The sequence below is a fragment of the Chinchilla lanigera genome, unplaced genomic scaffold (assembly GCF_000276665.1).
Source record: "Chinchilla lanigera isolate Chin_1 unplaced genomic scaffold, ChiLan1.0 scaffold00032, whole genome shotgun sequence".
In the NCBI taxonomy this organism is placed as follows: domain Eukaryota; kingdom Metazoa; phylum Chordata; class Mammalia; order Rodentia; family Chinchillidae; genus Chinchilla; species Chinchilla lanigera.
In genome coordinates, this window is record NW_004955433.1 from 15348900 (window position 1) to 15367705 (window position 18806).

Genomic DNA, 18806 nt, shown 5'->3' on the forward strand with positions numbered 1-18806 from the left:
GAATCTGGTAGGGATCAGAAGGTATTTGGCCATCTTGGGTCACTAATGCCCAGTTCTTTGCACCTTTCTTCTGGAATACAAGTCCTCTGCCCCTCTGGCCAGAAGGCAACGAATTCCCCAGCTTTGGAGCCTGGCAAAATGCTGAGTGCCTGCACCATGGGGCTGTGCAGCAGCTGTCACCTGGCCTGCCAGGAGACATGCTGAGGATTTTCATCTCTTGGCATTAAAATCAGGTCCCAGGCATGGGCCATTGCTAGTTGGTGACCTTCAAGCCAAACTACAGGAGTAGCTCTCAGCTGTGCCCCATTCTGCCTCCGCCTCATATGGTCAGCTGCTTAGAGGAGAGGAGCCCTCACCCAAAGTCTCACCTTTTCTGGCTCCTTGCCTGGTCCAGGAGCTGTCCAGTCACACTGGCACACAAAAGCAGGAGCCTTCTCTCTCATTCCCCACAGCCTCCCAGTGCCAGGCCTAGAAAATACTTGTGTTACGAACTAGTGGCTGTGGTTCTGTGGGTCCTCCAGAGGTTCTGAGGCCCAATGAGGTGGGGCTCAGCCAGAACTTCCCTGGGAAGTAGAAGAGCCAGGGCAGATAATGGAGGCCTGCAGGTGGGTCCAGAGAGAGGGCAGTGCAGACAGGGCTTGACTTCCAAGAAGGGGCAGGCAGGGTTCAGGGCTTGAGAGCAGAGTGCTTAGGAAATAGGTACACTGTTGTCTTGCTGAGTTGAGCAGAAGCTCTTAAACACAAGTGTCGGTGGCCAGAGCCCCATGCCTCTGTCCCTACAGTGTGCAGAGGACAGAAGGCTCTGCGGTTGAGATGAGCATTAGAGAAGAGCCCAGCTTGCTTGGATCCAAATGGTGGTGTCTGAGCCTTCGGGGAGTGCTTGCTCTTGCTGGCCTGGGTGCTACCCATGCGAGTGCTGCCCTGGCCAGGCCCTCCCGGGAGGTGTCAAGCCCCTTAGCATCTTTGCTAGTCCCTCCAAGCTGGGCTGCTGAGTTTTCCTAGCTCCTCTCCGGCCTCTTTGTGGTCTGCAGCCTGCTCCAGAGCCACTGAGGCAGGTGAAGTCCGAGCTGGGTTGAGGATGGGCCCTGCAAAAAGCTGTGACACACTTCTCCGCATCACCAGGGCGCTGGCATCTTGGGGTTTTCCTGTGCCTTTGTGATGAGCCCTGTCTTTTGTCCTCCTTGTTCCAGGGAAGAGCTCACCCAGGGACTGGCTCATAGGCCTGGGGTGTCTTTTGGTTCCTTGCCCTTGCTTTGTGCCTCTCAGAGCTCTGACAGGGCCCTTGGAGGTTTATGGCTGCAGCCTCAGGGTCCAGCCCAGGGGCCCTGGTAGTTGCCCACAGCTATCTTTTTTTTGAGTGGAAAAAGAAGACACAATAACTTTTGACATGTAGTCGTCCTCAGTATCTATGTAGGATTGGTTCTAGGACCACTGCTCTTAGACCCCAAAACCCACAGGTGCCAAGTAGCTTGATGAAACCATGCAGGATTTGCACATCACCCATGTGTGTCTTTCTTTGCACTTTAAGTCATTTTAGGTTACTTACAGCACCTGGTACAGTGTGAGCATGATGTAAATAGTTGTTACCCTATATTATTTAGAAATACTGACAAGAAAAGTCTGTACCTATTCAGTATAGGTGAATTTTGTTTCCTGAATATTTTGAATTGTCAGTTGGTTGAGTCTGTGGCTATAGAGGGTCAGGCCTGTGTAGTTAGTCTATTACCAGGTAATGGGCATAAAAGGGAAGCTCAGGAGGACTCAAAGCAGGGCCAGAATGACTAAAAGCTGAGACCCTTGGTCCTTCAACCCAGAGGGCAATCTGGGCTTCAGTTTCCGTAGCTGGTGGCCAAGCAGAGCCATCCCTCTCCTCATGGGCCTCCCAAGCCCTCTGACTGCCTTCTTCCTCCTTTTCCATGTAGAAGAGATTGTCGCCCATGCCAGCAATGTGTCCTCGCTGGTGTTGGGCAAAGCTTCGGGACGGCTTCTGGCCACGGGTGGGGATGACTGCCGAGTCAACCTGTGGTCCATCAACAAGCCCAACTGCATCATGGTGAGTCTCAGGGTGGTGGAGGTGGGGACAAGCACCGTGGTGGGCCGGGAGCAGATGGCTTCCCGGGTACTGTAGACCACATGACTCCCATCCTCTGGGGCCAGCTTAGGCAGGGAACGTGCACAGCACACTGTCATGCCACCCCTGGCTGTCTGCTTGGGAAGCCCCAGGACGGTTGGGATGGTGACTGGTCTCAGGAATAGGGAAACCACCTGGCTGTGGAACAGAATTTGGGTCTGCGTGGGAAAGTTCAAATAAACCCCTCTCCATGGCCAAGGCAAAAGTCTTGTGCCTCCCCCCTACCCTGTCACCTGCGTGGGGATGTTCATTTGGATTCTTTCCCAACCTCAGTCCACAAAAAGGATTTGCAGGGACCCTACTGGCGCTGGTTAGGGAGCTAGTTCTTTTAGCAGCAACTTTCCCTGGTTACATAACCAGATCCGGGACTGGAAAGTGCCTTCCAGTGCAACATAAAGGAAAAAAAACATAACGTTTAATCACAGACAGTTCTATTTTCCAAGACCAGTACCATTGGTATTTTGATCTGTGCCTTTCTAGGTGTCGAAATACACATACACTTGCACGCACATACATAAAAATATATCTTCCAATTACTGTCTTACTCTTGTGTAACCTGGTCTTTTAGAATTAACAATATTGTGAGAATTTTCCTATGTCAACAAATATTCTTTTACAACATGATCTTTAATGGCTTCCTGGTATTCCACTATAGGGATGAGCTGTAATTAGCTTCGCCACACCCTGTTATCAGCAAGAGTCTGAGTCCAGGTTTTTGGCTCCGCTAACCCACACTGTGCTTAGCATCCGCGTCTACCCAGTGGGTTGGCGATCACTGCATTTAATGCAAGGGCGTGCACTTTTAAAAAGCTTTCAAAACATCTTGCCAAATTGCCCTCGAAACCAGTCTACATTCTCAGCAGCACTATAGGAACTCAGCCCACCCCCATCCTTGCCAACACAGGGAATTATTCTTTTGACTCTTGATCAAATAAACATAAGTAAATGGGAGCTGACATTTATCAGTAGAAAGATAATCACTTTGGTGTTTCTGTGAGACCCTCCCAGGCCACAGCTAGAACTGAGATTCCATTTTGATTTTACTGTGTAGTGTTCAAATGTTTTCTTTCCCCCTGAAATGCCAGACACATACACAAGTTGGAAAAATTCAGCAGAGATCAGAAATAGGACCTGAACTGACGCACGCTATCTTTCCCTAGAGCAGCATGGTGAAGTCTGAGGCCTGGCCATCAGATTTCTCTTTGGACACCAGATGCAGCCTTCAGGCCCCCAGCTGGCTCTAACTTGTATCTCTGTCCCCTCACTCGCCACAGAGCACTCACTCTGCCTTTGGGTACCACAGACCCGCTGAAGTCTTCCCTCTGGGCTTTTGTACCTGTGCTACTCCCTGTGCAGATGGTCTGCTTCATTTACTTGTGTTTACCTTTGAGTAAATGGGACGCACATGTGGCTCAACATTGGAAAGATAGTGAACAGTAAAGTCTTTCTCTCTCCCCTGACTCCGTGCTATGTCTTTCTAGACTTGTTTTCAGGATGGACAGACAAATGTATTATGTTTCCTCTCCCACATTTTTACACAAAGGGTATCAACTACATATGCCATTCTCCATATTTTTTCACCTGAAAGTCTCGGGAGATTAATCCTTTATCAGATTTAAGGTTTGCCTTATTCTTTGTGGTATGTATGGGGATTGAACCCAGGTCCTTCACACTGAACTACATCTCCAGGCTTTTTTATTTTTTGGGACAATCTCCCTAAGACACTAAGTTGCCCAGGCTGGGCTTAAATGTGCAATAATCCTCTTGCTTCAGGCTCCCCGAGTGCTGGGATTATAGGCACGCAGCACCACACACCACTGCCTCATTCATTTCAGTGGCTAAATCATTTTCCATTGCGCAGGTGACAGTGGACACCACCACTTAGCCAGTGAGACTCATTGCAGCAGATAACCTTGGGTTTGTGTTTCAGGGGCTTGCACACGGCAACGGCTAACTCCCCAACATGGAGATGCTCTTTTAAAGGGAATGTTCCTCATGTGGGTGGGGTTTGCCCAGTTGTGGTCTAGAGAGTTTCTACCCATTCAGGCCCCTGCTGGAGCTGGGTGGGAGTTGGACAAGCTACATATAAGTGTTGGGCCTTGTGGGTAGATCTGCTGAGGAACAGGTCCCCTCCCTGATTCCCAGTGGAAATGTTAGCTTAGCAAGCTCTGATGGAGTCGCCATGGTGCCTTGGGGTGGCCAGGATCAGGCAAAGAATGGCAGACACCATCGACTTAGTTTCCAGCCCCCTCTCCAGAAAGCTGGAGATGCTGGTGCCTACCACACTCTGAGTGGCCGGCCCAGGGGCAGCCCAGCCCAGCTTTGCCTGCTGTGGGTGGGTGAGAACCCACGTGTCCTCCAGAAGAGCCTCTCCCAGGCCCCCTGGGTTCTATGGCCATGTGTCTGACTGGACTGAGCAGCCCCCTGAGCCAAGACCAAAGGGGTGAGATGAACCTGCCATGGCTTCCCCGCTGACTGCAGTGCCAGGCAGTGAAGATGCGAGCACCCTAGGCAAAGGTCATTTGGATTTAGGACCAGAGGGTTGGTGTCCCTTTCTTTATCTTTTTTTTTTTTTTTTTTTTTTGAGACAGGATCTTGTTATATAGTTCAAGCTGGCCTTGAGCTCACTATGTAGCCCAGGCTGGCCTTGAACTCACATCAGTCCTTCTGCCTCAGTTTCCCAAATGCTAGGAGTATAGGTGTGTGCCACCATGCCTGGCTAAGGGCCTTTCTTTATCTTGATGAGCTGCTCCCATTTCTCTTGGTGACACCCACACCAGGAGCACCATGGGAGGAGGTTGGAGGTTGACTGGGGTTCTCTTGTAGTCCTGCAGCTGCATCTAGGAAAAATGGCCACACAGAAATGGTCTGCAGGAGGGTCAGGGTGTGGGCCCATAGAGCAGCCTCCCTCCCTTCGCCACTTCTCATTGAAGGCTTTCCCTGGGACCCTAGACTTGAGACAGCAGCTGGGGGGTGTCCCTGCAGTGCACCGAAGCTGCCACCCTCTCTCCACAGAGCCTGACTGGTCACACGTCCCCAGTGGAGAGTGTCCGCCTCAACACTCCCGAGGAGCTCATTGTGGCTGGCTCGCAATCGGGCTCCATCCGCGTCTGGGACCTGGAAGCTGCCAAAAGTAGGCCCCTCATTCGCCATTCACTGTCCTTGCTCACATGCCGGGTTCATTCTTGGGCTCGGGCGGAGTTGCACTGCGTTTTCTATCTGACCAGATGGTGTGGCGCCCACCTGCCTGTTACAGCCTGGCAGCAGCGTGGGCTGTTGTCACCTGATTGTTGGCACTGAGAGGTGCTGAGAATGTCTGAACGCACAGCCATGGGAAAGGGCAGATGCGCAGGTGGGGGGTGGGTGGGTCTGGATTTGGAAACTGGAGAGATGTCAGCTGCTGCTGGGAGCTTTGCAGGACACTGGGGTGAGTGGGCGGCTCTGTGAAGGGCTGGGAAGTGGACGGTGTGCCCAGCTTGGGCAGGCCGGCACTCAGCCCCGCTCAATTACTGCAGAGATTCGTGCCTCAGGTGGCTGGGTCTTCTGTTGCTTGTAATGTTTGTCTGATTTAGGTTTTCTCTGGATAGAAATGTAAATGTGTGGTTCCCAGTGCAGAGCCGTTGTAGAGTCAGTTGTGGGGGAAGCAGGAAGCCTAGGCCACCCCTTCTCATTCTTTGAACCCTCCCCTTCCTGTCCTTCACCTGTCATTGCGCTGTGGCCTCCACTTTTCTAAACAAAGTGACTCTGCACTCTCTTTTCCTTTTTTTAATAAATGTGCACATTAAGTACTTCCTGCTGGGGGAGCCAGGGTTTGGAAGCCGCATAGCCATCCCAGCCACAAAGCTCACATTTTTCTATCCCTCCTCCAGTATCACCATTTAGGTGGTCAGCATTTTTTGTTTGTTCTTGTTTGTTTGATTTTTTTGTGAGGTTTCTTGCTTTGCATTTTTGAGACGGATTGGATTGGACTGTGTAGGAAGTGGACCAGGCTGGAAGAGGACCAAGCTGGCCTCAAACTGGGGCAGTTCTCCTGCCTCAGCCTCCCATCTGCTGAGATTACAGATGTGGGCCACCACGCCCAGCTGTGGTCAATGTTTATGCCATAGGGGCAGCAGGAATTGTCATTCACAACTGGTTATGTTTATAACCTTGTTTCCCTGGAGTTAATAATTGTTCCTCTTTTCTTCCCTGGTACCAGTTCATCCCAGATTCTCAACCAGAAGAGTAAACCTCCTGTTCCCCCCAAGCCCCGCCTGTAGTCCAGCCATCTCTTCTCAGGGTTTGTCCCACAGGTCCGTGTCTGGGAGTGTGGGGACTTGCAGCCCTCCTGTCCCCTCCCATGACGCGTCTTCCTGGTCCCTTCCTCGTGAGATGGAGCGCATCCCCCTATGGCTTACAGAGAAAGGATGCTTGGCAGGCACAGTATCAGTGACTGTCCCTGGGCAAAAGTGACTATTCTACCCCCATCCTTTCTTTTAAAGTTCGAGTGTAGAGTTCTAGTTGGAAATAATTTACCCTCGGGATTTTGAAGGTACAGCTACATGGCCTCTTAGGGTCCAGGGCCAATGCCATTGTTAGGTCAGGTTTTTCAGGTAGGATCTGCCCCCTGCCTCCCTGCCTCCCGCACCAACCTTATAGGATCTGTGTCCAGCATTGCGGTGTTTCATGGCCACGAGCCTCCATGTGGGTCTGTTTTCATCCCTGACCTGGGTCCTCTCAGTCTGGAACTTGCCGTCAGTTCAGAGCCCCCATGAGTCTCGCTTTCCTGGCAGTTGGGCTGCCACACAGGCTCAGGAGCCGTTCTCGTTTGGCAGGTACAGCACTGCCAGCCCCACAGATTTGTCAAAAGAATCTGGAAATCTGGGCATTTCTGTGGAATACATACTCTTTTTCAGTGTGCTCTGCAGAACATGGCACAGGTTAGCCTGGGAGATGCAGATAGAGCTTCTGTTCTTGCTGCTTCCAGGATGTGCTTCCAGGCAGGAGGTCATCTTCAATAGCCTGTGAGAGAGTGGGTTTTGCCAAGGCTGCCTTTGCCAGGCAGCCCCTTGTGCCTCGCAGAGCCTTACAGCCTCTTCTGGGCCTTGCCTCTGGCCCACATCCAAGTCTGCTGCAGGACGGTGCCCGCCAGCCATGCAAACCCAGTGGTGAGATTCACTCTGCCTGAGAAGGGTGGTGGTCTTATGCAAATGGTCTTCAGGAAAGACAGTGCCCCTGGGCCTCGAGTGACACTTGCCCATCCTGCAGTGGTTTGTTGAACGACAGAGCCCCAGGACCCCTTGAGGACAAACAGGCTGCATGCCTTGCTTCTTGCACATGGCCCTGATGCCCAGCCGCACCAGGACCCAGGGCTGTTGTGTTCAGACACTGTTGACCTTGAGCGAGCTACAGGGAGCATGCCCAAGATGAGAGGGCTACCAGCTTGGCTTCAGGGCAGCTCCCAGAAACCCCTGCGCAGACTTGAAACCCAGCACATGACCATTTACAATTCACTGAGGAACAAGAACCAGAGGGAAAAGCCAAGGGTACTGTGCCCCCGGCCCAGGCCTCGGCCACAGTGATTCACTCCTAAGGGAAACGTGATTCCTTGAGGGGCCAAGAAATACAAAATGAAGACCTCAGCTTCCAGGGCACTGGCTCTCAGGTGGCTGCTGCACAAGAGCTTGTCACACACAGGCCCCAGAGCACCTGAGCACCTGGTTGGTAGTGGGCTGGGCCCTACACCTGGCGTTCAGTAAGCTTTCAGCATGTTCCGACTCAGAGCCAGGTTGGCAGGGCCCTCTCATCTAACAGAACGTGGAACTTGAATCCTGGTGTCAGTGCAATGTCTCCACTTTGCCATCTGCTGCCTTAAGTTGGGGGCTTCCCAGGTGGAAGAGAAGCTGGCCCTTAGCAGGTGGTGCTAAGGCCTCAGGCCCACCTCCAGCAGAGCATGACAGCAGTGAAAGGCCAGGTGCAGACACGGCTCAGAGAGAGCCACCCATCATGTTGGTTGCCTTAACATCGGCCCAGCGCTGGAGGATTCAGGCAGAGGCCAAGCGGCCAGTCCACTAGGAAGCTGGGAGGTCCCTGCATGGGGCAGAGACACCCAAGTGCCCTCCACTCTGCAGTTCCGGGGTCCTCTGACCAAGTCCAGGCATCTCCTAGAAGAGCAGGGGCAGAAGTCAGGCTGGAAGAATGTGGTCCTGCCGGCTTTCCACAGCACAGCCAGAGGGTGAGGGCGGCCAGCCAGCAGATCCCACAGGAAGGCAGCGTGCGCCCTAAGAAGGTGGCCCATGCAGGGCTGGGAGCTGCTGCAGCTGTGTGGGGCAGGGCAGGACTTTGGGCTGCTGGCCGGGGGATACAAAGTGAACAAACTGGGGAGTGACTGGAGCAGGCAGCATGTACCTGAGGCTCCTAAGACGGCACAGCAGTGTGGAGCCCCTAGCAGCACGTGGCACCGCAGAGCAAGGAGGAACAGCTGCTCAGGGCTGGGGCGGCCGAATTGGACACTCATAGGACAGGTGTGGCAAGAGGCTAGTCACACTCCCCTGGTGTGAAGGAACATAGTCCCAGTGCCAGTGCCCAACGGCCCGCAGCAGAGTGGAGCATGGACTCAGTCCTCAAGGCAGATGAAGACGATAGCAGCCACCTTTATTCCTGCCCTGTGCTGGTGGCCCCAGCACAGACTCCTCCCTTGCAGGAGAAGCACACAGTGAGGATGCTGCTGAAGTGGCAGAGCTGGTCCAGCTTCCGGCCCTGCACACCACTGTTGGGCCTCAGGCCAGCAGCTGTGGCCCATGGCCTTGCCTACCTCCTGGCGGGGTTGGAGGGACTCAGTGACCTAATGCAGGGACATCGCTCAGCCTGCTGAACACTGCATGTGCTCACTAGACATCCTGGGCACAAGGGAGGTACCAGATGACTATAGCTCTGGGTGGTGCGTTGTTGCTGAGGCCAGAGAGGGGGAAGCAAGACACATGCTCCAAGAGGAGGAGAAGAGAAAGGTCCAGCATGGGGGATGGACAGGTCTTCTGCAGGAGTAATTACAACAGGCACTTAGCAAGCACTTAGTGCATGCCAGGCCCATGCTAAGCCTTCATTTTCTTACTTGGTTCTGGCCATAGCCCAGCTTGAGGTTTGGAGAATGTGATTTTCCAAGGTCACACAGCAGGCAAGGAGCAGAGCCAGGACTGATCCCAGTTTTTTCTGGCTTCCGAGCCTAGGCACAATGTCAGGGGATGGAGAAGCTCACACAGTAGACTTCATTGAGTTCATCCAGTGCTTGGACCTCAACACTCCTGTGTCTGAAGTACTGCGTTTGGCGTCTTGTATACCTCCTGCCGCAGAGAACTTAATCTTTACTCTAACCTCAGATGGGCTGAGGGCTCTCACACTCCTTGCCCCCAGCACTCATGGGCTGATCCAGTTCATCCAAACAGTGGAAGTAAAAATCTTTCAAAAAGCAAGATCCAGTGAACAGAGTCAAGTGGTGCCAAGGGAGGCCCCAAGACAGTGCAAGGTTTGCATGGAGCTGCCTGAAAACCTTAAGGGCAGCAGATGTGGCTTCTGGATAGAGATGGGTGGCGGGTTCCAGCCCAGGCCATGTGCTGTCTGCGTGCTCTCTGTCCTCACTTCCTCCACTTGCTGTGACAGCCATCCTCAGTATCCTTTGCTTGGAGAGGTGTCACCCAAGGGCCGTGTGAGCACCCAGCCATGCCTGCCCCTTGCCCTTACTTCCCTGTACCTCCCAGTGCCCTTCATCCTCCACCCACTGACCCCACTGACGTCTGCTCAGAAACCATCGCCTCTGAAAAGCCTTCAGATTTTTCTTGTTGACCAAACAGCTGCTCCCAGTGCTTGAGCCCCTCCCGCTTCCCTCCCTCTTCCTCCCACTTTCCCCTCCCCCTCTCTGTTCTTCCTGCCCCCTCCTTTGCCCCCTCTCTGCCTCCCTCTCTCCTTCCCTCCCTGGCAGTGTTTTGGGTGGGGCCATTTATCCTGCTGACAGCCAGGGGCCCAGGCTGTGTGCAGTTGTCCTGCTCTGCAGCCCTGGGGGCTTTGCTTGCCCAAGCTGTGAGGCATGTCGTATGTTTCCTGGAAACTTGAGTAAAAGCAGGAATGGCTGTCATCTCTGAGAGCAGAACACTAGTGGTTGTGGTGGTGGAGCTCTGGCTGATTTGTTTCCTATGCAGTTACTACTGAAATGCACAGGTGCACCCTGCAGCCCTGCCTTTCTTCCGTGTCTTGCTTGCTCTCACTCCATGGCCTCTCCTGTCTTTTGCCTTCTCAGTTCTTCGCACACTCATGGGACACAAAGCCAACATCTGCAGCCTGGATTTCCACCCCTATGGCGAGTTTGTGGCCTCTGGTTCCCAGGATACGAACATTAAGGTGAGTTGCCTCTCTGGAGAGCAACCTGCCTGATGGCTAGGCTTCTGTGTGCATCTGGGGGCATCTTCCCTGCTTTGCATCACCCACACCTGCCTGGGAAAGGGGATATGCAGACACTCAGGCACCAGACACTGGGTTTAGGATGCCCAGCTGGGGTGAGTGGTATCCAGGCCTCTGTCACTGTAACAAATGAGACCTGAAGTGCCCACTTTACTCTGCCCTTGGCCTAGGCTCCTGGTCATGACCTCTTATGACACTGCCCCTCTGCTCCTCTCCCCACAGCTCTGGGACATCAGGAGGAAAGGCTGTGTGTTCCGGTATAGGGTAAGGACAGCAACCTGTCAGTCTCTATGACTGTGCGGTGTGTAGGGGTGGGGACTGTAGTCCATCGTGGGTGAGACGTGGATTGTGGTCTGAAGCAGAATAGGGTGCTGTGGGTGGCCCATCCCAACCCCTTAGCTTTCCACCAGTCCCCAGAACTGTAACCGTGTTTACCCCACTGCTCTGCACTTGATTTTGCAGGCAGGTAACTGTGGTGTTCAGTAAATGAGATTCCGCCCATGGGAGTTTGGTGGCGCTGTGCTGAACTATTACTTTTAGAGATGTTCAGGGCTTTTGACATTAAAAGATGTCATTTAATTCTCGCAAAGGGGCCATAAAATATGATTCCCAAACATGATCACATTGTCCTGTAGGCCTGGGAATCTGTGGCTACATGTGGAGAAATGTCCCTGTCAGACATCTCCCAGCTAGGGTACCTTTAGGCCTGTTCCCCTGGAAGGCACCGTTGGGGCTGCGCTGGAAGAGCTGGGGAGAGGCTTGCGCAGCACAGGCCCCTCGAGTGAACTCCATGCACTGACTTCCCTCCTCAGGGCCACAGCCAGGCTGTGAGGTGTCTCCGGTTCAGCCCGGATGGGAAATGGTTGGCATCGGCCGCAGATGACCACACAGTGAAGGTAACTCCTGGCTGGAAGTGGATCTGGGGTCCAGGGTCTGCTGATCGCACCCTAGCTGAGTCCTCACCTCCCTCACCTGCCCCAAGCCTGTCCAGGGTGGGAGGTTTGTGGACAAAGAGCTGGGGCTGGATTAGAGGGAGAGCGGGCAGCCAGATGCCTCATTTGTCCCTGACTGCTACCTGCCCGGCCCTCAGCTCTGGGACCTGACTGCTGGCAAGATGATGTCCGAGTTCACTGGCCACACAGGGCCTGTCAACGTGGTAGAGTTTCACCCCAACGAGTACCTCCTGGCCTCTGGCAGCTCTGACAGGTGAGGAACAGACCACATCACCTGGGACTACTATCCTACACCCTCTCTGTCCCATCTCTCGGTCCCAAGGTGTCATATGCCTGATGAGCCCATGTAGGCCAAATTGGCTTCCAGCCACGCCAGGATTGCTCCCTGCTCCTGTCTTTCCCCCAGCTCTGGCTCCTGGCTCTGATGTCTTGGATCTGTGTTTTCACAGACAGTTCAGGGTCTGAGGCCCCAGTGAGTCCACTGTATAGGGAGACCAAGGCCACTAGAGCTCTGGGGCACGGGCCATGGGGCTCAGCCTTAATCCTGTTCACCCTCCCTCTGGTTGTGCAGGGTCAGGCCCTACCACAGCCATTACTCCTAGTGGCCCTGGTTCAAGGGCAGAGGTATCTGGAGAGAAGCTGCCTTCCCAGGCCATGGGCCTGTGTGGAGGCCTGATGGGTACTGGCTTCTTGGCACAATGGGGCTCTCTTTGCAGGACGATCCGTTTTTGGGATCTGGAGAAGTTCCAGGTGGTGAGCTGCATTGAAGGAGAGCCAGGGCCTGTCAGGTACCAACAGCTGTATGAGTGGGCCCAGCCCCTCCTCTCCCACCTCCAGGAGGCAGTATAGGGGATTGAGGGACCTTTCCTGTCCCTACTCCTGCTGCTTCTTGGTCCTGGGCTCCGATGATTTTCTGGGGTGGCGACAGGCTGGTTGTCCCGGGACCCACAGCCAACTCTCACCTGGCCCAGGAGCGTCCTCTTCAACCCGGATGGCTGCTGCCTGTACAGCGGCTGCCAGGACTCACTGCGCGTCTATGGCTGGGAGCCTGAGCGCTGCTTTGATGTGGTCCTCGTCAACTGGGGCAAGGTGGCTGATCTGGCCATCTGCAATGACCAGCTGGTGAGAGCTGAGGCGCCCACCACCCATCTCCCCTCAAGCCACCTCCCTGCCACCCCTGCTGCCGGATCTTGGCACTAGGTCCAGCCCCAGCTCTTTCATTTCCTAGATAGGCGTGGCCTTCTCCCAAAGCAACGTCTCCTCTTACGTGGTGGACCTGACACGGGTCACTAGGACAGGCACAGTGGCCCAGGACCCCGTGCAAGACAGCCGGCCCCTGACAGAGCAGCAGCCCCACCCCAGTGCCCCACTCCGGCGTATCTATGAACGGCCCAGCACAACCTGCAGCAAGCCCCAGAGGTGGGGTGCTGGGGCCCATGGAGGGCATGGGGGATGCGTGGAGGGGTGGGACTGGGCCTAACCACAGCCTTTGCTGCCAGGGTGAAGCACAACTCAGAGAGCGAGCGCCGCAGCCCCAGCAGCGAGGATGACAAAGATGAGCGCGAGTCCCGGGCTGAGATCCAGAACGCCGAGGACTACAATGAGATCTTCCAGCCCAAGAACAGTATCAGTGAGGCCACACCCCATCCTGCAGCCCTGTGCCAAATCTCGCAGCAGGGTCCTTCCCAGGGCTGGCATTGCTGTGGCTTTGCTTCACCTTAGCCACATTCCTAACCCTACCTGGGTTACCTCTGCCCTTGTCCTGTGGGCCCCACTGGGCCTTGCTCCTAGACTGAGGGTAGGAACTGAGGCACCCAGGCAGAGGTTGGTGGACCCCCAAGTGCCATAACCCTTGCTCTGAGCAGAGGGGAGCACCCCGAGCACTGGGCTGGGAAGGGCAGGGCTGAGGGCTCTTGGAGCCAGGAGTGCGATCACACTGCTGGGGAAGCACCTTCCGGGCCCACGCGCTCACTCACAGGCAGGAGCCCCGAGAACCGGCGCCATTTGTCTTGGCAGGTCGGACCCCACCCCGAAGAAGCGAGCCCTTCCCAGCACCCCCTGAGGACGGTGAGTCAGGGCAGAGCCTGGCCTCCAGGGACCCTGCTTCCCCAGCCTCTCCCCCACTGGGCCTTGTCCCTCCACCTGCCTAAAACACCTGCTGTGTCCTGGACAAGGTCCCGGCGACTAACGTGAGCCAGACAGGCAGGTGCTCTCAGCCTATGCCTGCCTAAGTGTGGGACGACAGTAGACAGACGTGTACAGGGAGTCCACCCTGGACACAGGCTGCAGAGCACAGTGAGGCTGTTAGGGACCTTGGAAGATGAGCTGCAGGAGGGGAAAGAGAGGACAGGCCTGGGGGTGGGGAGGAGGCAGGAGCACATGAGCCCCACTGGGGACAGGAAGCCCAGAAGGCCCTGGCTGGGAGTTTGGGATTTACAGTGGGAACAAAGGTGATCCACTTCAGAATGGAGTGGGCATGGGTGGGCATGGGTGGGCATGGGTGGGCCTCTCCCCCGTGGGCCCCTCCCCTGTCCTCCGTAGCGTCCTGCCCTCCATCTGGCTTCCCCTCATGGACTAAGCCTCTTCTCAGTCGCCTTCTTAAGGCTGGGTTTCCTCAGAGCCTCTCCCTCCTCCACTTCCTGTTGTCTGCTCCGCACCACAGATTCCATTCCTAGTGACAAGATGGCTCTGAAACTCCTGGGTCCCCAAACAAAACTCGGCATGGGAGACAGCCCCACCCCTGCCACCTGCCTCTCCGGGACCCCAAGCTGCTGACGGTCTCCCCTCCCCAGTTCTCCCTGGGCTCCCCGTTGTCTGCTGCTCTACCCCGCAACTACAGATTCCTCCCAGAGTCTCCCCAGGCCCTGCCCTCTCCCCGCCCATCCCTTCTCCTGGCCTAACCTGATGATCTTTTCCGTTTGCACCCAGACATGGCCACAGTGAGGGAGGCAGCAAAGCCGAGCCCAGACATGGATGTACAGTGCCCAGTGCCAATCGTACGTCCAAGCGGAGGGGCCCTGGCCCAGGCCTCCTGTGGTGGTGGGAGGCAAGGGCAGGCCTCATGCTGGCTGCCCGCTGAACCTCTGACCTCTGCAGCTCGAGGTCCCGGCTCAGCCCCCAGTCCTCACATCCACGCCTACCCCCAAGGGTGAGCTCTCCATCATCCCTGCCACTCGGAACGAGCCCATTGGGCTGAAGGCCTCCGACTTCCTGCCTGTGAGTGGGGACTGAGCCTGAGAGGTGAGGGGGCAGCCATGGGGTGAGGGCAGAGCTGTGCCGCCCGCTCCCATGCCAGTGTCTGGGTCTGTCCCTTAGGCCGTGAAGATCCCCCAGCAAGCAGAGCTGGTGGATGAAGATGCTATGTCACAGATCCGCAAGGGCCATGACACCATGTGTGTGGTGCTTACCAGCCGCCACAAAAACCTGGACACTGTGCGGGCTGTGTGGACCACAAGTGACATCAAGGCAAGTGTCCTGCGCCACTCCCACCCTCCCCGCCTGGGGCCTGGCCTCATGTCCCCCTCTGCCTTCTGCCCGAGTTTGGGGCTGAACTGAGAAAAGGCCACCTGAGGAGTGGGGGAGCCTTGCAGTTGCGTCATGACTGTCCCCACCCCCTGACGGAGCTCTCTCTGCAGTCGTCAGTAGACTCTGCCGTGGCCATCAACGACCTGTCAGTGGTGGTGGACCTCCTGAACATAGTCAACCAGAAAGCGTAAGTGGCCGTGCGGGTTGGGGGTGGTTGGAGGACCGGAGCTGCCTGTCAGTGCCACGCCCGCCTCTCCCCAGCTCCCTGTGGAAGCTGGACCTGTGCACCACTGTCCTGCCGCAGATCGAGAAGCTTCTGCAGAGCAAGTATGAGAGGTAGGGAATGAGGCCTACTAGGTGGGAGCCAGGGACGGGAAAGGACTCGGGGCCCGGGAGGTGGCTGGGAAGCATTGCAGCCCTTCTACCCCCAGGCTGGGCAGAGGGGAAAAGGCCTGTGTGTGTGCATGTGTGCCTTGTTCTGTCCATTCCCAAAGCTATGTCCAGACAGGCTGCACTTCCCTGAAGCTGATCCTGCAGCGCTTCCTGCCCCTGATCACAGACATCCTGGCTGCCCCGCCCTCCGTGGGTGTTGACATCAGCCGTGAGGAGAGGTGAGAGCCAGGCTGGTATCCAGACAGTTTAGAGAACACACGTGTCATTTGAGGCTAGGCCTCAGCGCATGGGGTCGGCGTAGCCAGAGCCTGGGTCCCTGCATGGCCTAGCTGCCCCCAAGCCCTGGGATGGCCAGGTGGTCCTGGGCCATACCCTTCTCATCTGCGAAGGGGTAGAGTGGAGAGGACACAGAGGCCCCAGGGCTGGGGGTGAATCTCAGTGGCCATGCCGACTTCCTGAGGCCCGGGCCCTCTGCCCACAGGCTACACAAGTGCCGGCTCTGCTACAAGCAGCTCAAGAGCATCAGCGGCCTCATCAAGAGCAAGTCCAGCCTGAGCGGCCGCCATGGCAGTGCCTTCCGGGAGCTGCACCTGCTCATGGCTGCTTTGGACTGAGGGACTCAGTGGGCGGGGCACCAAGCAGCCCTCAGGGCCTGGCCTCCCCCCTTTGCCTGTGCCCACTAGCCCAGGAGCCTCTGCCCGGTGTCTGCTACTGCCAGAGGCCATCCTGGAGGTGGCGGAGTGGGCCCTGACCGTGTTCCTCCTTCAACAGCTGCCCAGCTTTGCCCAACTTGTTTCTTGGGACAGCAAACACAGCCCCGGGGCTGCTGCTATAATTTATAGGCAGGTTTTATTAAATTTGTAACTGTTCCCTGTTTTGTTGTGCAAGGGGCATCCTCTGGCCATGCAGCTCACCCATGATGGCCTGCTGTGCCAGGCTGTGTGGCCAGGAGGGGGCAGCAGAGTGACAGGTGTGCCAGCTTAACTCTGAGTGTGAAAGGGGAGGCAGTTAAGCCCCCCACACTAGGAAACAGATGAGGCTATCATCCATCTCTGCCACCCTGCCAGAGGTCCTTGAGTCCCTGCAAGATTCCAGGACCTCAGCCTTATAGACATGGCCACCAGTAGGCTGGTACAAGGCCAGAAGGGTAGGTGCACCTTCTGCTGAGGGCTCCAGACAGCTTCTGTTCCCTCCAGGAACCCCTGAGGCTGCATGGTGTCAGGGTCAGGAGGGGTACCGGGGGAGTGTCGAGTGTCGGGCTCATCTCTGGCCAGTTTAATCAAGGAAAGTCTGGGCTGGAAAGAGGGCAGGTTGGAGCTCCTGCATGGTATGAGCCTCAGCAAGCCTTAAAGCTCTCTGGGGCTGTAGTTTCCCACTTATCACATGGAGATGACACTATGGGATAAGCAGATATTGCAGCACACAGTAGGTACCTCATAAGGGTAACCTTGACCATAAACAGAAGGCAGCCCTTACTCTGGGGCAGAGACAATGATGACACCCAGGTTCCCTGGTTCAGGCCGTTATTCCTACCTGAAGAAGATGGGCTCTGAAAGCCCATAGGTGACCAGCCAGTGCTCCATCCCCTGAGACCAACACTTTCAAAGGACACTTGTGTAAAAAGGTTTTTATTTTAATAAAAATGGCTAAGCTTCCAAAAGTTCTTAAATAGGATTTCTGAGGGAGGGAGGAGTATGTCAGGAAGCCAGTGAGCAAGGAGAATGCCTGCTGCCAGGCAGCTGAGAGGACAGAACCTTGCCCACTGGCCTCCTGCCAGTTATAAATACAGCCCGGCCATGGCAGGTACCTGGGCTTCTGTGTACACCTAGGAACACGATGTACACGCCCCTGTGAGATGCCCTTGTGCAGGACAGCGGCGTCAGGGCTCCCCTTGCCGTCCACCAGCTCAGGCCTGTACCAGGGTGCTCCTGTACCTTCCTGGAGGCCCTGCAGGACGCACATGAGGAGGGGGCTGCCCACCCTCAGGCGCGGGAAGGGAGCTGGGCCAGTCCAGCAAGAGGCCTGCCCTCCCCATGAGGGCCAGCTCCTGTGCCCAGAGCCCACAAGGCCAAGCAGGCACTCCTCCCCTCCGGTCCGTGCCGTTTGTGCCAAGTGACACCACTTCCTTCTCAAGGAGTTTCTCATCTGTGCATCAGAGCAGGCGGGCCTCCACTTCCATCCCTGATGCTGCAGCAGGAGCAGGCCAGGAAGGCCTCAGGCCCCGCTCCAGGCCCAGCAGGTTGACACATCCTCGTCCTTATACAGGCACTGGCTTCAACTTCCCTGCGGGGGAGACAGAGGTCCTCAGCCATTGCATTGGTGGGTGGGCCCACGGCCGTGCAGGGGCAAGAAGAGCAGGGAGCCCAGCAGAAGCACGCAGATAGCAGGCAGCAAAGCACAGGCCCTGCCTGAGCAACTGAACCTGCGTAGCCCTTCACCTGCAGCGGGTGGTAGGTGTGCAGCAGGCAGCCCTGGGCCGCTGGCCCCACACTCACCTGGAGACTGCAGCCCCAGCCGTCAGGCTGAAATCAAAGTGACAGGCATCTCACTGGTGGGCTTGTCCTGTCCCACCAGGGCCCTGCCGCCCCCACTCCTCTAGAATCCAGGGCTGGACAGGACCTTGCATAAGGGGAGCCCACTCCTCACGTGAAGTGAGCTCTGAGCTTTCTGCCCCTCATCCCATAAGAACACCAGCATCGAGGCCCAGGGCAGGGAGGGAGCCTGCCATGGAGGGGCTGTGCATGAGCCCGGGACAGCCAGCTTGAGAATCTTGTCCTGGCACCTCTTTATACCACCTCTCTCCTGTGGCCCAGTTTTCCCATCTGTAAAATGGACACAGTGCTGCTTGCCCTGACTGCTTCTGGGAGCTGGGTAATGTGAGACTGGCTTTGAACTTTTATAAGATTTTTAAAAAGGAAAGAAGGGGAAACAGTGGCTGTGACAATCGTGTGTGGAGAGCTCACCTGAGGGCTGCAGCTTCCTCCGGATGGAGCCAGGACGGCTGGAGGTCCCAGAAGCAGGGGCCGAGTGTGCTCGTGCTGATGGCTGTGGTGTCTGGCAAGCTGGCTCCAGCTGTGAGCAGGAAGGGCAGGTAGGCTGGGGTCTATGGCAGACCCGGCTCCTCCCCACCCCCACACTGTGCGTCCCTCCGCTCCTGAAACTCGGTTTCCTCATCTGTAAAATGGGCATGATGAAGATGCTCCTGCCTCACAGAGTCCGTGTAAGAGTTAAAGGAGAATCTATGTGGAGAATCGGCTCCTGCTGTGCACCCGCCATGTGCCAGGCCCAAGGACTAGCTGATGAGCTACAGGTATTCCAAAGCCAAGACAGACTTGGACCTCTTGGGGCCATTGTGTTTGATTCAAGTTGTAGCT

At 56.0% G+C, this 18806-nt stretch overlaps 2 protein-coding genes across 18 annotated transcripts in view; one reads left to right on the forward strand and one right to left on the reverse strand.

Moving 5' to 3' along the window:
- Nucleotides 1-17087, forward strand: part of Katnb1 (katanin p80 (WD repeat containing) subunit B 1) — a 20741-nt gene extending 3654 nt beyond the window's left edge. For all 3 annotated transcript variants that reach the window (XM_005388407.2, XM_005388406.2, XM_005388408.2), the window contains exons 3-20: nt 1923-2053; nt 5147-5264; nt 10401-10501; nt 10784-10825; nt 11374-11457; nt 11652-11767; nt 12231-12302; nt 12486-12636; nt 12743-12933; nt 13014-13144; nt 13531-13581; nt 14443-14510; nt 14611-14730; nt 14830-14979; nt 15150-15226; nt 15301-15375; nt 15534-15650; nt 15914-17087. In XM_005388407.2, the coding sequence (XP_005388464.1) occupies nt 1923-2053; nt 5147-5264; nt 10401-10501; nt 10784-10825; nt 11374-11457; nt 11652-11767; nt 12231-12302; nt 12486-12636; nt 12743-12933; nt 13014-13144; nt 13531-13581; nt 14443-14510; nt 14611-14730; nt 14830-14979; nt 15150-15226; nt 15301-15375; nt 15534-15650; nt 15914-16046 (1928 nt within the window). In that variant the 3' untranslated portion in view covers nt 16047-17087. The remainder of the gene's footprint in view (nt 1-1922; nt 2054-5146; nt 5265-10400; nt 10502-10783; nt 10826-11373; nt 11458-11651; nt 11768-12230; nt 12303-12485; nt 12637-12742; nt 12934-13013; nt 13145-13530; nt 13582-14442; nt 14511-14610; nt 14731-14829; nt 14980-15149; nt 15227-15300; nt 15376-15533; nt 15651-15913) is intronic.
- Kifc3 (kinesin family member C3) overlaps nt 17045-18806 on the reverse strand; it is a 62559-nt gene continuing 60797 nt past the window's right edge. For 14 of the 15 annotated variants that reach the window (XM_013516181.1, XM_013516185.1, XM_013516184.1 and 11 more), the window contains 2 exons: nt 18396-18504; nt 17045-17715 (listed from right to left, as the gene is read on the reverse strand). In XM_013516181.1, coding sequence (XP_013371635.1) covers nt 17690-17715; nt 18396-18504 — 135 coding nt within the window. In that variant the 3' untranslated portion in view covers nt 17045-17689. Of the gene's footprint in view, nt 17716-17927; nt 17955-18395; nt 18505-18806 lie in introns of all 15 variants that reach the window. The other variant, XM_013516180.1, reaches the window with a different exon arrangement.